We start from the raw sequence: 14,387 nt of genomic DNA on the forward strand, positions 1-14,387 counted from the left end.
CCGTCTAAAGTCTGTTTTATACCCATGTTATACTGTTCATTGGTGACGGCACCTTCGGCCGGATGTGCCCGGACGAAACAAGGGTCCGGCGCCGAATTATGTTTCATTTCCCAACCAAGCTCCCTCTTCGACATTCTTGCACCAAAAGCCAGAAGCCATTGACACAAAAAACACTATCATCTCGTCTCGATTGCCTTCTTATACTGTACTATCTGTTGTTTGACTCGTTCTCGTTCACAAAATGGCACAAAAAGCAGCTCGCGACTGGATCTACCTGGTCATTATCTCACTCCAACTCGTTGGCATGATCTGTCCGTATCCCTCACCTCAACCGAAGGCTCTCACTGACAATCCCCAGGTCTCGAATTCACTGAGTTCTACCCTGAGTCGATCTATTCTGCACCCAATGCCCCTCTCCACTTTCTAGCCAACGTCAAAGAACAATACCTCTCCTTTTCAGGGGACCCCTTCTTCGGGGACAAGTTCCACGGTGCCTGGTTCCGCAGCATGTTCTTCATTGAGATCTTTGTTCAATTCCCTCTGGCTATTTACATCGTGCGGAACCTCGCTGCTAAGAAGCCTTCATCTGGACCTGTTGAACTCGCTGGTCTGGCGTATGGTTGCTTGACTGCTATGAGCTCCGTTGCATGTGTTGCTGAGCTTTTGGAGATGGGGCCTGAGTTGGTGAGCGAGGAGCACAAGAGGAACTTGGTCTGGGGGACGTATTTCCCTTATGCGCTTATTCGTAAGTCCCCATCTGTTTGTTGAGATGTTTACTAATGAGATCAAGCTGGTGCTATGGCTGTTGATATGTACACACGACTGTTGCGCCGTGTGAGCACTGATATCAAGCCCAAGACACAGTAGAGAACAAAGTAACAAAACGGCACTTGTATGGCAGGTAGTCGGTGTGGACTGTTGCCTCCGGCTTTTCACATTACTGTTCTACATTGCAAGAATCCCATATCCATCCCTGACTCCATAAATGCACTGTACATAAAACCAGGATCTCAGTCCATTCTCTTATTCTGCTTCGAGTATCCCCATCCATTGCCCATAGTGTTTACTCCGTATCCCAAAGGTGTCGCACCCCCGAGAGCTCGTCCCTTGAGTCTTCTGGGCAGAATCACACCAAGAGTGTACATAGTAGCACACAACACACCAGCGCCAAAGGACACGAGACTGTAGAACACAGTGCTCGCGTAAATATGACCGCCTAGGCCCTGCCATTCTACCTTTCCTTCTGTCTTGGGCAGTGCCGGTGTAGGAAACCATCGCACAGATAGGCTCAGCGGCAATGGATCGCCAATGACCAATTTTCGTGTATGCGAGCCCTGCAGATGGTGCAGAGGACTAGTACTATACGCAATCGCTGAATCCAAAACACCACTGTCATGAGCATGAGTATGATGCTTCGGCGTACTATGCAGCAACACATTCATATGCGTGCTGATATGTATATGGCTAAGCTGCAATGTGCCCGCGAGTGCGAAAACTACGGGGACGTATTCGCGCTCGGGGACCTTCTCGCCAACGACTTCGACTTCGGCCGCTGGACGCGCAGGAATACGACATGATAGAGGCGCATCGGAGTGGATGTAGAATTCGAGGAGGTGGAAGAAAGGATCGTCGATCATGGCTATCGTGCAGTTTACTTCGCCTTCTGTTCCGTAGTTGAATTCAAGAGGGCGGCCGGTTTCGTTGCAGACGGGGAAAGGTTTCCATTCGATTTCGTGCTTTTCGTTTTCGACATGCTCGCCAGTTTCTCTGCGACTTGTTAGAGATGTAGCTAGTAATTGGGTGACAGACGCACGAGTTACGGTTCATGCATTCTACGGGAATGGGAGCGCCGTAGTGATATGAGGGAAGACCATCTTCTGGATTCGCTGTGACGAGGGGCGTTAATGCGCCCAGGGCGACGACGGCCCAGGCGATGGGAGCGATCATGACAGCGGTGTGATTTGAGGGCGCAAAGAAGTGGTTTGTGAGAAACCACCCTTTTATATTTGGCGACTTGAAGCGTCTAGATTAAGTATCAAGATCATAACATGGCGATCAAGAAAGTCTGTTTGGCGAGCTTTGGGGGGTTGAGTTGAAGCTGGGTTGATGCTATGTGGAGATAGGATGCCACCCTGGACTGGACAGTATATCACGTGTCACTTCATTCCAGCGCCAAGAAAGGGAAGCATCTACAATGAACTTTATTAAATACTTTACATACTTGGATATTGAATTAGAGTCAGTGAAAACAGCAATCTTTTCTTAGTACGGATTGGGTAGTTCTGTGAGGAATTGGTGGAAATGCCTGCAGATACGAGACCCTGTAGCCACTCTAAACAGTCAGTGACGAGGAGGAGTTTTTAATAGCAACTGACACAAGAGACTATTCAATTCGTGCACAGACACTCACTATAGACCAATCTACAATGCGATAATGCATACTAAAATATGCAGGCCTCATCATAAGTATTCTTACTTCCTGGGAATACCCTGATGAAGGCTCCGAGTTAGTCTCCGCCCAGCGGTGACTTTTCGGAAACTTCCCAACAGACTTATATAACCCTTCACGAACTGGACTCATTGACAACAACTCAAATTGAATTCATGATCACTTTACTACGCCCATTCTTAACAAGAGCCTCTCGATTCATCAAAATGACTTCCTCAGACACCGAAAACGCCCTCAAGACTCTCAGAGAGCACTATGACAGCGCTACTCTGGAAGCTCAGATGCTGTACGCTTCCAAAACCATGATGCCACACCTAATCAAGCCTCTACCTACACAAATGGGGATATCTGAGAATACTTCAAAGCCTGTGAAATTCCTGGACAATGCCTGTGGAAGCGGAGCCTTGACACATGCGGTACAGCAGGCTTTGCCAAAAGATATACTTGAAAAGAGCACGTTCTTATGTGCTGATGCTTCAGATGGTATGGTCAGTGTATCTAAGAAGAGACTTGACACGGAAGGATGGGTTAATACAGAGGTTAAGAAGTTGGATGCGACGGTGAGTTGACCTACACCATGAGATGATCAGGCACTGACGAGGTATACAGAACACTGGGCTCCCTGAGAATTCTTTCACGCATGTTGGTCTTGGTCTTGCACTCCATGTCATCCCCGATCCAAATGCTGTCCTAGTCGGTAAGTCCCCTTCATGAACTCCTCAGACCAGAACTAACATATCTAGACACCAAACTCATCCTCAAGTCAGGAGGCATCTTCGGCGCAACAACGTTCCACAAAGACAACACATTCTGGATCCCAGACATCAGAACAGCATTCGCATCATTCCCCTTTGAAGCCAAACTGCCCGAAGTCATGAAGATGCAAATGCACGACCAAGGCGACTGGGCAAACCCCGCCTGGATCGAAGAGCACCTAAAGAAAGAGGGGTTTCAAGATGTGAAAGTGACTGCTCATAATGATAGTTACACTATTGAAAGTGCGGAGGATTATATTTTGCAGTTTGGTATAATGTTGGGTTGGTTGATCAAGACTTGGTGGAGTGAGGAGGTGCAGAGGGAGCATTCGCTGGAGGAAGTTAAGGAGTTGTTGAGGAGGCATCTGGTGGAGAAGTATGAGGGCAAGGGGTGGGATATTGAGTTCAAGGTGATTTGTATGACTGGGAGAGTTGATTAACTTGGCATGAGGTTGAGGAGCACTCTCAGAGAGGATTAGAAGCTTGGTCTTTCATAACTCATGATTACTTGATGACTAGAAATAAGAATTAGATTGGTTTTCGACTGGTCAATGGTAAAATAATTGCAGAGTTCTAGTTCTTACGATGACTGGTCGGTATCAGAAATGATTAGTATTGTGACAGTTGAGTAGAATAACTTAACAAAGTAGCCACCCTCATTTATATAATACAATATTAAATGTATACAAAATGAACGACACTGTGTCTTCTAGAATACATTAAAATGACCGCTTTTGCCCTTCACCCCCATCTAACCTTTCTAGTTATCACTCCCCCCAGAATACCGCCCATCTATAAAGAATGACCGACAAAGCACCCTCCCCATTTTCCATCGTGTATCTTCATCCCCACCCTGGACTGAAATACAGAATGTTCTCCCCCTTTTTTAAACCATACCTTGACATCGGTAGTATGGGCGACCAACCCAGGCGAGGTGTGTGTAGTTGAAGTTTCTGGCGAACGGTTGGTCTGAAACGTGGTGCCCAGCGAAGCGATTTTCGTGTTTTCTTTTTTATTATGCTCGCTTGCGCTGGGTTAAAGACTCACGCTTGAAGCGTGGTGAACGTATTTGATATCATCGTTGATGATTCATTGCGCTGGTAGGTTGTAGGAGACCAGCTCCTGGACAGAGGAAAGGGAAAGGAGTCGTTGATTGTTTCAAGTCATAGTGAATTCGAAGTTGTAAGCGTCAAGTCGTCGAGACGAGTTGTTCTATATATGGAATATGTTGTTTGGCGCTCGAGAGCCGAGTTATAAGGTGCTGCTCCCCATACTAAGAAACAAAAGATTGTTGAAGTCTGCCTTGACAACAACACCACAACCTCTCAATCTTATATATCCAAAATCCGTCGCCCCCCAAAACAATTCCCTAAGCCCGCTCCAAACGCAGTGAGGCCCTTTTGCTATGACTTATTTTCAAGCGTGGCGTGTTACCCTTCGCCCTAGTCCTCCCCCAAAGTGAGGCGAACAACATGCAGGCCTCACGCACCAATACCACCTCCCACCGCCTCCAAGTCTCGCTATACAGGGCGAGCGGCATTGCAGAGTCAACGTAGCGCTGCATACACTGTCGTTGCCTTGTACTACACCCATGCAGAATCACTACGGAGGAGATATCACTAGACATTATCACTGGCATGTCGGCGACACCGCTCTGTTAATGAGACGCAGCCCGATATAGGTAAACACTTTCTCTTCGCTGTTGCATTTCTTTCCATTCTTTTCAAAGGGGCGCCGTTTTATCAAACCCCCCATGTGTTCTTTAATAATTACATGTGTAAAAAATGAGAAAAAACCTTTGGACCTGTACAGTACAACGCACCCTCATGACAATTGGCGCCCATAGCATAGCATATCCATCATCCTTGACAAAAACATGTGGCCGCGCACCCCCAACTACCAACTACTCAAAGCTTCCCAATTCTCTAGACTCTAACTAACTGATGCTTCTCTTTCCATCCATTCTCAGCTCGCTACCTATGCAAATCTGAGGCTTCCCGTCGGAACCCGTTGTGACAAACCATCCACCTCTCTCTTTAGCAGCTTGAGAACTCGCCTGACATCAGCAAGGTCTGCACCGCCAGCGTTATTTCCATGTCCGGGTGGTGGCAGGGCGGCGTCGCATCTCTTGAGGAGGTCGGCTACAGAGGGGCCAATGGCACCACCCTTTCCGGCACCTCCACGTCGACGGGCTTCAGCCACCCAGTCGTTGACAACATAAACGATAAGCTCAATCATGCGGTTTCGCACAGATCCACTGAAGCCGTAGTCTTGACTATCGAAAACGCCCTCCAGAACACGAACAATCATGTCATGGGAGACGCCCAGAGTGAGGAATAGTTGGACAGGCCAGGTGGGATCAGCGCCGATTGTGGCATCTTGTTGGTAAGCCACTGCGTAACGGCAGAGCTCAGGAAGTAGGTCTTGGATGGGGAAGATGAAGCTGTCGAGAGATGTGCGGTGGGCGATGTTTTGGATCTTGCTGGTCACGGACTCGTAAGGCAATGGGGGCGACGGCATTCCTGGTTCTGAGTTCTCTAGGCGAGACATGACCTCATCGTGTGTCTGTTGAATCAGGTTGCTCCATGTACCCGAAATGGTCATATGGTTGCGGTAATCAGCAACATGGTAGATGAGCAGGCAAAGGTCGTAGTAACCGGCTTGGTCGGCATAGTCGTTGAAGAGCTGCAACATGTGAGTAATTGTCATTGGCTAAGAGAGAACAGTTGAAACCTACCTCGGAGAGTCCCTGAATCTTGCCCTTGAGAGCTTCCTCAATCTCGAGGGCCCTCTCAGGGTCGATACGGTCGTCAGCTCTCAAACGTTCCAGGAGATCATCCTGGATGTGAGCAATCTCAAGCAGCTCTGTAACACTGTGGTTCAGCAGCTGCTGTTGCTGTCGGCTAACACCAGTCGTTGAAACATTGGCATTCGCCTTGGCCAAACTGAGCAATCTGATTCGATCCTTGATGCTGATGGGGAAGTCGGAGTTGGCAAGCTCCGCCTGCACCTCGGCTGCATCAAAGAATCGACTTCGGTTGGTGTAGAACCGGCAGAGCAGGTCAGCATGCTCAATGTTTGTGCCAGCAAGTCGCTGAAGGAAAGTAATAACGTGGGGTGAGTCGATAGCCAGAATTCGATCTGTCCAGCCTTGTTGGATGTACCATTCATAAAGGTCAAAGTGGAACACCTCGTCATCCGACCCATTCACCACCTCGTAGGCCTCAAGCCTCTTGGTAGCAATCAATGTCAGCCTGCCATCAACCATTTCAGGCTCACTGCTTGATGCAGCATCCAAGTGACTCAGAACATCATGGATCATGTCGTAACAACGCTTGCGGTCATTGAAAGCATTAGCACGAGGGTCTCCGGAGGGCTTGCCGTCGTTGACCCAAGACAGAGCGGTGTTGCCCCTGTCCTTCTCGCGGGCGACCACAAGGCACAGCTGGATAGCACCGGCATAGTACTTGAGAGCGATATACTGTTCCACAGCACTCTGAAGGTTGGCAAAAGTGAGGCTACCAGCAACCTTCTCAAAGAGCCTCAAGCTCTCATGGAGTAAGCTTCGCGACTGGTTGGTCTGAAGAGGTTGGTCAGAAGCCCGCTTCAGCTGTTCCTGGGCCTTGAAAGTAACGACATCATCTGGGCTACAGAAGCTGCCGCATCTCCTCCGAAGGGCGTCAGCAACAGTTTCAACGTTGGAGCCGCTCTCAATATTGCGGTTAACAATGGCCTTAACAAGCAGCTTGGCAAGGTCCTTGCCGTCAGTTTGTGAAAAGAGCTTCTCGTATGTCAGCTCCTTGAGTTGTTGTTGGGCTGTAGCATCGAGGCGAGTGTAGATATCAGCCACCCGCTCATCGAAGAGCATAAGCACGAATGAGATACCCTCCGAGATGCTTTCCATCAATTTCTGAAGAGCATGAAGAGCTTGATGCTCGGCCTGAAGAGCAACTTCCTCCTGGCGGCTAGACACATGCTGGAGATCAGACGGACCAGACAAGCCTTGAATGAGGCCACGGTTGGTATCAAGGAACCTCCTTAGGCGCTCCAAGTTCTCTTGAATAGTATTCAACTTGGAAAGGGGAATTGTAGAACCAATGGTGACACCGCCGTTAGGAGAAACGCCTGGAGCAATGACTACTGACTTCCACAACTGGCGTACCAGTCGGGAAAGATACAGAGCTAGAGCGTCGTGTCGGGAAGAGAGATTAATGGAATCGGTTGTAAGGGATGAGCTGTCGGTTTCAGCCATCGTAGGCTGTCCACCAAAGTCGACAAAGACGGATCGTGCCCGATCTTCAGTTGCCTGGTCGATAGCACGAGCTGCACCAGGTTTAGAGTCACCTCCGTGACCACAAGCAACAGCCAGAGCGGTAGTAACAGTCTCCACGCGGCCGTAATTATTAATGAAGCGGCGGCAGACCAGTTCCAACCCCTCGTCTCCAACAGCACCCCGAATAGCAGAAGCAAAGATATCCACAAAGCGCCTTCTTCGAACGATGTGTACACCAGTGTTGGTTAGAATTGCGAACTCGCTAGGCGCATCGTCGAATTGCACAGCTAACTCATTACCGAAGCCAAGCGGTTGTGGTGCCGCTGCGAACGGTTTTGTGATTAAACCAACAGCCTCAGCTCGGCTGCCAATGTCAATCCAGCTAGCAGATTCATGGTATTTGAAAGGAGATGTCGGGGACGTGTTCTTAAGACGTCCCGTCTCAGGTCCAGAAACAAAGAGAGTATCCTCGTTGGGATTAGACTCCTTGCTCACAAAATCCAAGAAATATCCAGGGGCGAATCGAGCGCCTTGTCGGCTGTAAGACAGCGAGGTGGATTCGAAATCAGTGATCGTCTCGCCGCCAGGGTAAGTAGATCGACGAGAGGTTTGGCCAGGAGGGAACTTGATAAACTGAACCTGCATGCTTTGGGGAGCCAGGTTTGTCGAGGATCCGTAAATGTAGGATGCAGCACTGGTTGCACTGAAGAATAGACGACAGCCAGTGTTTGTCAGAGCCATCAAGTGAAGCTTAGCCGCTTCCTGCTTAGTGATAGGGCTGATCGAGACAATGCTCACTTGGTCACTTAACAACCTAGATTGGGTGATCATGTGGGCAATGTCGCGAAGACAGTGGACTTTCTCCTTCTCAATAACTTTGTTCAGTCGGTCGGGGCCTTCCATATGGTATGTTCGAATGGTCGATCGGCTCGAGAGGGTATACACGAGGTTTCTCGAATCGTCGATCACGATATCAACAAGGTGTTCGGGAGTCTTGTGAGACCAGAATCCACCTTGTAGTGTGACAACTGAGGACCAGCCAGGGTTCGTATGGTTGATCTTACCGCACCTATTTGAAAACCACTTCTCCTCAGATTGGTAGTAAAGTTCATTGATGTCGATGTCGTTGCTTCCTCCAAAGAAGATTCGGCCGTTGGCAGATCCAGTAATAACACGGACGTCGGTACCACGAAGGGGGAGCTGCATTTTCGTTTGGTAAAGAGATACTGTCTTGGAGCCTGAAGGGGTAGCGGTGGCCGAGACGCCTAGTAAAACAACATCTGAAGAAGTCGCAACGACGAGGATGTGTGTGATCGTGTTGACGAAAATGCCTGGTTTGGGAGGCACGAGCGCGACGGCTTGGATAGTATGCGGTTGATCCTCGAACCCAATCAGCTCGGGGTCAGGGTGTGTGTAGTCCCATAGAAACAGCGAGTTATCAATAACGACCCAGGCGTGATTGATCTCTGCAAAGAGTCCCATCAGAGTCTGAAGCTCGCCAGCATTGTAATGGTCGAAGACTTGGTTCGGAATGGGATACATCTGAGTTTTGTGGAAGGGGGCCATCGCAGAATCGGTATTTTCAAGGTCGTAATCGGACGACGCGCCCTCTGATCTTTGTTAGCTGGTTCCTTCGCATCCAAGCTCTTGTAACCTACGTCGACAGTATGAATCCAAGTCGGGATACCGGCCATCAGACTGGAGACAGGCGTTGATGGCCCTGGCCGCCTTGACAACGGGGGGGACATTTTCGGATCGAAGAGGTGGCAGCGCGGTCGGAACAATCAGATTATCGTTGCTAGTTGTCCTTGGTGCAGATGGCGCAGTAGCTGCGACAGTTCGCGATGACGAGACAGGCGCCGAGCTCTTATGCGAGACGGCCTGGTTGCTATCGTTGCCGGTGAAGAGCTGTCGGCGCACAGAATCAGAGCCCGACTGAAACCTCGAGGCAACGGCTGGCGTATTCAAGAAAGCGCCTGGAACTGGCCGGACCGGAGTTGTTTGTGGAAACGACATTATGGGCAGTAATATCGAAGCCCTCGGCGGGCCTGCGTAGCTTCACCAGTTTCGTTGCTATACCGCTGTAGGCAGATCGCGGATCATCAAAAGCGACAGACTCAAGGCGCGCGGATGAATTGCGATCAATATCCCAATCCCTCGCAATCGCGTGGTAAACCTCGTGGGGGGTTTTCGCTTTCGTCGCGTCGTCGTCGGGTTTGAGATAGAGCCTATAGCGAGAGAAGTACGCTTTGAAGGTGATAAACAATTTGACGAGAGCTTGGGGAGGCTGGATATGGAGCACGGATTTTTCGCGACTGGGGCGTGGCGCTAGGACCGTTTTGGTGCAAGGCTGAGAGCAGAGTAACCACGCGTCATGAAGAGCTCAAAATCACTGAGAATAGCATGTTCCAATAATGAAATAAGCTGGAGACAACGTGATTGTTTACTTATTAATTATAATTACATGTACTCGTCCAACAACCAACTCTGTGAATAAGCTGTACTGGTCTGTAAGTATGCAGTTTCTTTGATGCACCTTTCTGCTTGACTCAAATAAATCCACACCAGTATATGTTAATTTGTTGCTGGGCAATCACAGGTAGCTCATGTAGTACAATGCACAGGTCTCTTTGTTCTGCAAGCCGAAGCTACCATATATGCACGGCAAACATGACGGAATGTCCGAGGTTACTCATCCTTTACTCCAAAGGCTCTAGGGCGGTTCCATATATTGTAGTACATTACGGTTATCACACCACCAACTATCCCTCATGACAACTGAGTTGACCTCCACAGCTGCCACATTCCTCCTTTTCCATTATGTTCTGAGTATCCCCCTTGCTTGCTTTATTTCCTTCTCCTATTTTCATGCTTAATTTACTGCTTCTTAGCATCGCGAGCAGCCTTGCGGAGAGCTCGGCGTCGAATGTCCTCGTGCATCCTCTTATTGAAGAAAATAGTGATAGGGCCATTAGCACCAGGAATGTTCTCAATGAACCACAACATGAAAGCGTGGCTCCACCAGGGGGTATAAGTGTTGGGCGCGGTCTGGTAACCACCAAGTCCAATCTTGCCGAGAGTAGCCTTGACAAAGTTGCGAGCGTTGGGGACAAGAAGACTAGGGCGGCGGACCTTGCTCATGGCGGTGGTGACAAGGTGGCTCAGAACAAGGTAGACATCGACATTGTGGTCAGCAAGCTCGGCGGAGAGAGCGTTGCTCCACTGCTGAAGGAAAGCCTTGCTACCAGAGTATGTCGCCAAGAGAGGAGTAGGAGTCCAGCCACCGAAAGATCCCATGGTGAGGATAAGACCGCGCTTTCGCTGCTTAAGGATAGGAGCGACGACCTGAGTAACTCGGAGAGTACCAATGCAGTTGATGGTGACAATGTTCTGAAGCTCCTCCTTGGTGGTCTCGAGGAAAGAAACGGGGATGCTGTGACTCTGGCCAACGTTGTTGATGAGAATACCAACATCAAGACCAGAAATCAGCTCACTCAAACGCTCGTAGTCGGCATCGTTGTTCTGGGAAAAGTCCATGTCGAGCACCTTGACTTGCAGACCCTTTCCAGGGTACTTCTGTTGAATCTCGGCGGAGAGGCTCTCGAGCTTGGAGAGGGTTCGGGAAACGAGGACGAGGTTGAAGCCCTTGGCAGCGAGCTGCAGAGCATACTCTTTGCCGAGGCCATCAGAGGCACCGGTGATGACGGCCCAAGTGCCAGGCTTTCCATACTTGCGGAGCTATAGAAATAATTGTTAGTAGAGCTCAATTGGGGCTTGTAGAAGCACATACGTTGGTGCCTCCGAGCACGAAAGCGCTGAGGACAAGCTGGAGATAGCTCAGAATCTTGGATCCCAGGAAAAGAGCACCAATACCAGCAAGACCCCACTGAAGAGGCTGCGGTACATTATGGAGGAAGTCTGTAATGGCGTCCATATTTGAAGAGTGCAACAAAAATAAGCTGCCAATGTGAAGAGGAGGAGGAGGGAGAGAAGAAAAGGCGACAATCACAAGATAAGTACAGTATGGATGCCCCTCGGCTCTTGAGTTGGGTCTTGGCTCTCAGGCCCAGGCAATTAATTGAATTGAATTTTTAGGTGGTATTACCCCTGACGTTGTTGAGTTGGTCCAAGCTTCTTCGGCCTTTGGTCCCCGATTACAGGTCCCTCTCTCTCACCAAAAAAACAGACCATCCAACTCGTCTTACACCAATCTCAACCCGCCATTTTACTTCTACAACTGCATTGCAACCATTGCAATAATAGTTGTTGAGATTCTCTGACCCCCGCTTAGTTGGTTCAGTTTATCTTCAATTCCGTCGAAATGGATGTTATCAAATCTATCCTCCCCGAAGCAAAGGGTGTTCTACCCTACTACATGATCATCGTAAGAGCCACTCCCCCTACACCCAAGAACCAAATAAGATGCTGACCCCTCGCTCTAGCTGTCCATCATTTCGATCGGAAACTCGCTGCAGACGTATACAACCCTACACTTCTCCCGACGAGTCTACAACGGCAAATTCGTCCGCAACCCCAAGCTCCCTCCCAAGACCGACAAGTTTGAGCCAGAGGACCAGATCAACAAGCTGGTTCCTGCTCAGAACGACCCCAAGGCTACCGATCAGCTTACTCCCCTTGCCGGAAGACTTTTCGGTACCTGGACGCTCATTACTTGCGTTGTTCGATGCTACGCAGCTTATAACCTCCACATTGGTCCTGTTTACACCATTGCTTACTGGACTTACATTGTCGCCTTGGGACATTTTGCCAGTGAGCTCTTCGTTTTCAAGACCATGACTTTTGGTCTCCCTCAGTACTTCCCTTTCACTCTGGCTTCCATCTCTCTTATCTGGATGCCTCTTGTCCGTGACTACTATGTCGAGTACAACTAAATCAGGCGACAAATGGTGAGACTGGTGAGTGGCGGTGAATGTAATATACACATGGCAGGCAAATACTAGATGCCTGGAATCGGCATAACGGCAACTTGTTATTAGATAAAAAGTTTTAGATTTTAATGTTTTAATGCTCGGGCTCTATGCCTATAGACTTTTGCGATATAGCTCTCCTCCGCAATTTCTCAAACGGACTGTGGCCTGCTCAGGAGTGATATCACGCTGAGGCTCGGCCAGAAGCTCGTAGCCAACGAGGAACTTCTTGACAGTGGCTGAACGTAACAGAGGTGGGTAGAAGTGCATGTGGAAATATGCGCTCTCCATCTCCTCAGGTGTTCCGTCAAGAGGCGCCTGGTGAAGACCAGAACTGTAGGGAAAGTTGCATTCGAACAAGTTATCGTATCGCCGGGTGACTTCTTGAATGGCTTCGGCGAATTGGAGTCGCTCCTCGGGCTTGAAATCGAGAAGAGATCGAATATGTCGCTTGGGAAGAACAAGAACCTCGAAAGGCCACACAGCCCACCACGGGCATACAATCACAAAAGCGTCGTTCTCCCAGACAACTCGTTCTTGCTTTTCAAGCTCAAGCTTCACGTAGTCGCCTAGAAGGTTTCGACCACCGTGTTGGTTTCGGTACTTGGTCATTTGCACAAGCTCCTTGCCTGGCTCTTCAGGCATGGTCGAGGTGGTCCAGACCTGGCAGTGAGGATGAGGGTTAGAGCATCCCATGGCCGCGCCCTTGTTCTCAAAGATCTGCATATATCGGTACTGCTCCTCAGGAGAAGGTGCAGCGTCCTTTGGCATAGAAATAGCGAGCTTGTCAGCTTCCGCGGCCCGGGGGTTTGACGGTGTCAGATGGTTGGCGTAGATTCGAGTCCAATGCTCAATGACGGGAACAATCTCCTCAGCTGTCATGTCTGCAAGTGTAACATGGTGCTTGGGTGAGAAAGTGAGCACGTAACACACGCCCTTGACGCCCTGAGCTTGAAGAAGAAGAGATTCCAGATCATTGGATGAGGCTTTCGCATCATACTCCGGCTGCTCTTGCTTAACGGCGCTGTAGTCGTTCACAAAGGCAAAAGTCTTTTCGTAATTCGGATTCTGGTCGCCAGCGGCTCGCGGGTTTCCGGGACAGAGATAGCACTGGTTTTGTCAGGCGATTGAGTTGTTATGATGTGATGTCATGAGCGTACTTTGGGGTCATATTCTGGAAGTTTTGATGCGACAGCAGCTTCTTGCTGTCCTCTATTTCATGTCAGATGGCTCTTGATTAAAGCACTGGAAACTCACTGCCAAGGTCGCTTCGTGCGGTGAGGCGATACAAGCAGCCATGAATCCGTGAGGGGATTGTATCGACGGTGAGAGATGTCGTCAAGAATTTGATCAGGCATGATGATAGTGGGGTGACAGTTTAAAGTGAATGAGGGGTTGATGAGAGTCAATGAATATTTTTGAGACGGGTTCAGCTTCAATTTATTACTGCTAAAAGCCGAGGCTAGTGATAGAAGATAGAAGATAAATAGCTAACTGACACAGACTCCCCGGGGATTCTGAATGGCGCGGTTCAACGGTGATATTCTCGGCCGTGTTTTCGGGGGAGTCTTTTTTATGAGTGGGCTGCCAACTATTGTGTTAGTGATCAAGCAAGGAGAGGCAAGAAGACTTAGGACCTTTATCCTAAGTGCTAAAAAGACTTGGGTAAGTTTAATATATTTTAGTAGATTTTTTGACCTATTAATTCTAACACCATATTTTAATGTTAGAAGTTTTATTGCCCCCCGAGGTCAAGGTGAGACTGATTTATGCGGAATTGTCGTGATCTGAACCAGGATCGGCATCAGGATTCACTTGCCGCACCATATGTCACACTAGGCTTCATATAAAAATCTTTAATAAACAAAATGGGAAAGCCTAGCACCTTCACAATGTTCAATGATTCTCTCTCACTCAAATCCGGGAATCACTTCCAGACTGTGGAGATTCAATGTTGGGGGTTGGCGTCACTTGCTCGTGGC

At 49.1% G+C, this 14,387-nt stretch overlaps 7 protein-coding genes across 7 annotated transcripts; 3 read left to right on the plus strand and 4 right to left on the minus strand.

The window, feature by feature from the left end:
- Positions 1-148: 148 nt before the first annotated feature.
- Positions 149-867, plus strand: FOBCDRAFT_296910 (transmembrane protein 6/97; the record flags this gene model as incomplete). The annotated part of the gene is made up of 3 exons (XM_059611900.1): positions 149-311; positions 359-745; positions 791-867. Exons 1-3 carry the CDS (start codon positions 242-244, stop codon positions 865-867), a joined length of 534 nt encoding a protein of 177 aa, XP_059467750.1. The 5' UTR covers positions 149-241.
- On the minus strand, positions 805-2,092 carry FOBCDRAFT_47061 (uncharacterized protein). Its single transcript, XM_031188811.3, has 2 exons — positions 1,814-2,092; positions 805-1,767 (listed from the first exon to the last, which is right to left on the minus strand). The coding sequence occupies exons 1-2, from the start codon at positions 1,945-1,947 to the stop codon at positions 1,011-1,013; spliced, it is 891 nt and encodes a 296-aa protein (XP_031036076.1). The 5' UTR covers positions 1,948-2,092; the 3' UTR covers positions 805-1,010.
- A 563-nt stretch (positions 2,093-2,655) lies between these two features.
- On the plus strand, positions 2,656-3,644 carry FOBCDRAFT_205079 (S-adenosyl-L-methionine-dependent methyltransferase; the record flags this gene model as incomplete). Its single annotated transcript, XM_031188810.3, has 3 exons — positions 2,656-3,009; positions 3,059-3,146; positions 3,193-3,644. The coding sequence occupies 3 exons, from the start codon at positions 2,656-2,658 to the stop codon at positions 3,642-3,644; spliced, it is 894 nt and encodes a 297-aa protein (XP_031036075.3).
- Positions 3,645-4,882: 1,238 nt separating this feature from the next.
- On the minus strand, positions 4,883-9,754 carry FOBCDRAFT_229071 (Non-repetitive/WGA-negative nucleoporin C-terminal-domain-containing protein). Its single transcript, XM_031188809.3, has 3 exons — positions 9,136-9,754; positions 5,942-9,087; positions 4,883-5,889 (listed from the first exon to the last, which is right to left on the minus strand). Exons 1-3 carry the CDS (start codon positions 9,491-9,493, stop codon positions 5,182-5,184), a joined length of 4,212 nt encoding a protein of 1,403 aa, XP_031036074.2. The 5' UTR covers positions 9,494-9,754; the 3' UTR covers positions 4,883-5,181.
- A 154-nt stretch (positions 9,755-9,908) lies between these two features.
- Positions 9,909-11,549, minus strand: FOBCDRAFT_229073 (uncharacterized protein). Its single transcript, XM_031188808.3, has 2 exons — positions 11,268-11,549; positions 9,909-11,215 (listed from the first exon to the last, which is right to left on the minus strand). The coding sequence occupies exons 1-2, from the start codon at positions 11,409-11,411 to the stop codon at positions 10,355-10,357; spliced, it is 1,005 nt and encodes a 334-aa protein (XP_031036073.2). The 5' UTR covers positions 11,412-11,549; the 3' UTR covers positions 9,909-10,354.
- A 90-nt stretch (positions 11,550-11,639) lies between these two features.
- Positions 11,640-12,475, plus strand: FOBCDRAFT_263106 (uncharacterized protein). Its single transcript, XM_031188807.3, has 2 exons — positions 11,640-11,861; positions 11,920-12,475. Exons 1-2 carry the CDS (start codon positions 11,799-11,801, stop codon positions 12,367-12,369), a joined length of 513 nt encoding a protein of 170 aa, XP_031036072.1. The 5' UTR covers positions 11,640-11,798; the 3' UTR covers positions 12,370-12,475.
- Positions 12,476-13,942, minus strand: FOBCDRAFT_229077 (galactose-1-phosphate uridyl transferase). Its single transcript, XM_054706476.2, has 3 exons — positions 13,663-13,942; positions 13,566-13,617; positions 12,476-13,515 (listed from the first exon to the last, which is right to left on the minus strand). Exons 1-3 carry the CDS (start codon positions 13,761-13,763, stop codon positions 12,520-12,522), a joined length of 1,149 nt encoding a protein of 382 aa, XP_054562451.1. The 5' UTR covers positions 13,764-13,942; the 3' UTR covers positions 12,476-12,519.
- Between the last annotated feature and the right edge of the window lie 445 nt (positions 13,943-14,387).

This window comes from Fusarium oxysporum, chromosome VIII, assembly GCF_013085055.1.
Source record: "Fusarium oxysporum Fo47 chromosome VIII, complete sequence".
Lineage (NCBI taxonomy): Eukaryota > Fungi > Ascomycota > Sordariomycetes > Hypocreales > Nectriaceae > Fusarium > Fusarium oxysporum.

What these genes read in the sequence shown, in the direction of transcription:
- FOBCDRAFT_47061 (XM_031188811.3), bottom strand. Translation starts at nt 1,947, where the DNA reads ATGATCGCTCCCATCGCCTGGGCCGTCGTCGCCCTGGGCGCATTAACG. An exon ending in GAATGCATGAACCGTAACTC is followed by an intron (nt 1,768 to 1,813) that starts GTGCGTCTGTCA and finishes AACAAGTCGCAG; the next exon opens with AGAAACTGGCGAGCATGTCG.
- FOBCDRAFT_229071 (XM_031188809.3), bottom strand. Translation starts at nt 9,493, where the DNA reads ATGTCGTTTCCACAAACAACTCCGGTCCGGCCAGTTCCAGGCGCTTTC. An exon ending in CTTGGATTCATACTGTCGAC is followed by an intron (nt 9,088 to 9,135) that starts GTAGGTTACAAG and finishes AACAAAGATCAG; the next exon opens with AGGGCGCGTCGTCCGATTAC. An exon ending in AGATTCAGGGACTCTCCGAG is followed by an intron (nt 5,890 to 5,941) that starts GTAGGTTTCAAC and finishes CACATGTTGCAG; the next exon opens with CTCTTCAACGACTATGCCGA.
- FOBCDRAFT_229073 (XM_031188808.3), bottom strand. Translation starts at nt 11,411, where the DNA reads ATGGACGCCATTACAGACTTCCTCCATAATGTACCGCAGCCTCTTCAG. An exon ending in TCGTGCTCGGAGGCACCAAC is followed by an intron (nt 11,216 to 11,267) that starts GTATGTGCTTCT and finishes TTATTTCTATAG; the next exon opens with CTCCGCAAGTATGGAAAGCC.
- FOBCDRAFT_263106 (XM_031188807.3), top strand. Translation starts at nt 11,799, where the DNA reads ATGGATGTTATCAAATCTATCCTCCCCGAAGCAAAGGGTGTTCTACCC. An exon ending in TACCCTACTACATGATCATC is followed by an intron (nt 11,862 to 11,919) that starts GTAAGAGCCACT and finishes CCCTCGCTCTAG; the next exon opens with CTGTCCATCATTTCGATCGG.
- FOBCDRAFT_229077 (XM_054706476.2), bottom strand. Translation starts at nt 13,763, where the DNA reads ATGCCTGATCAAATTCTTGACGACATCTCTCACCGTCGATACAATCCC. An exon ending in CGCACGAAGCGACCTTGGCA is followed by an intron (nt 13,618 to 13,662) that starts GTGAGTTTCCAG and finishes GACATGAAATAG; the next exon opens with AGGACAGCAAGAAGCTGCTG. An exon ending in TTCCAGAATATGACCCCAAA is followed by an intron (nt 13,516 to 13,565) that starts GTACGCTCATGA and finishes TGACAAAACCAG; the next exon opens with TGCTATCTCTGTCCCGGAAA.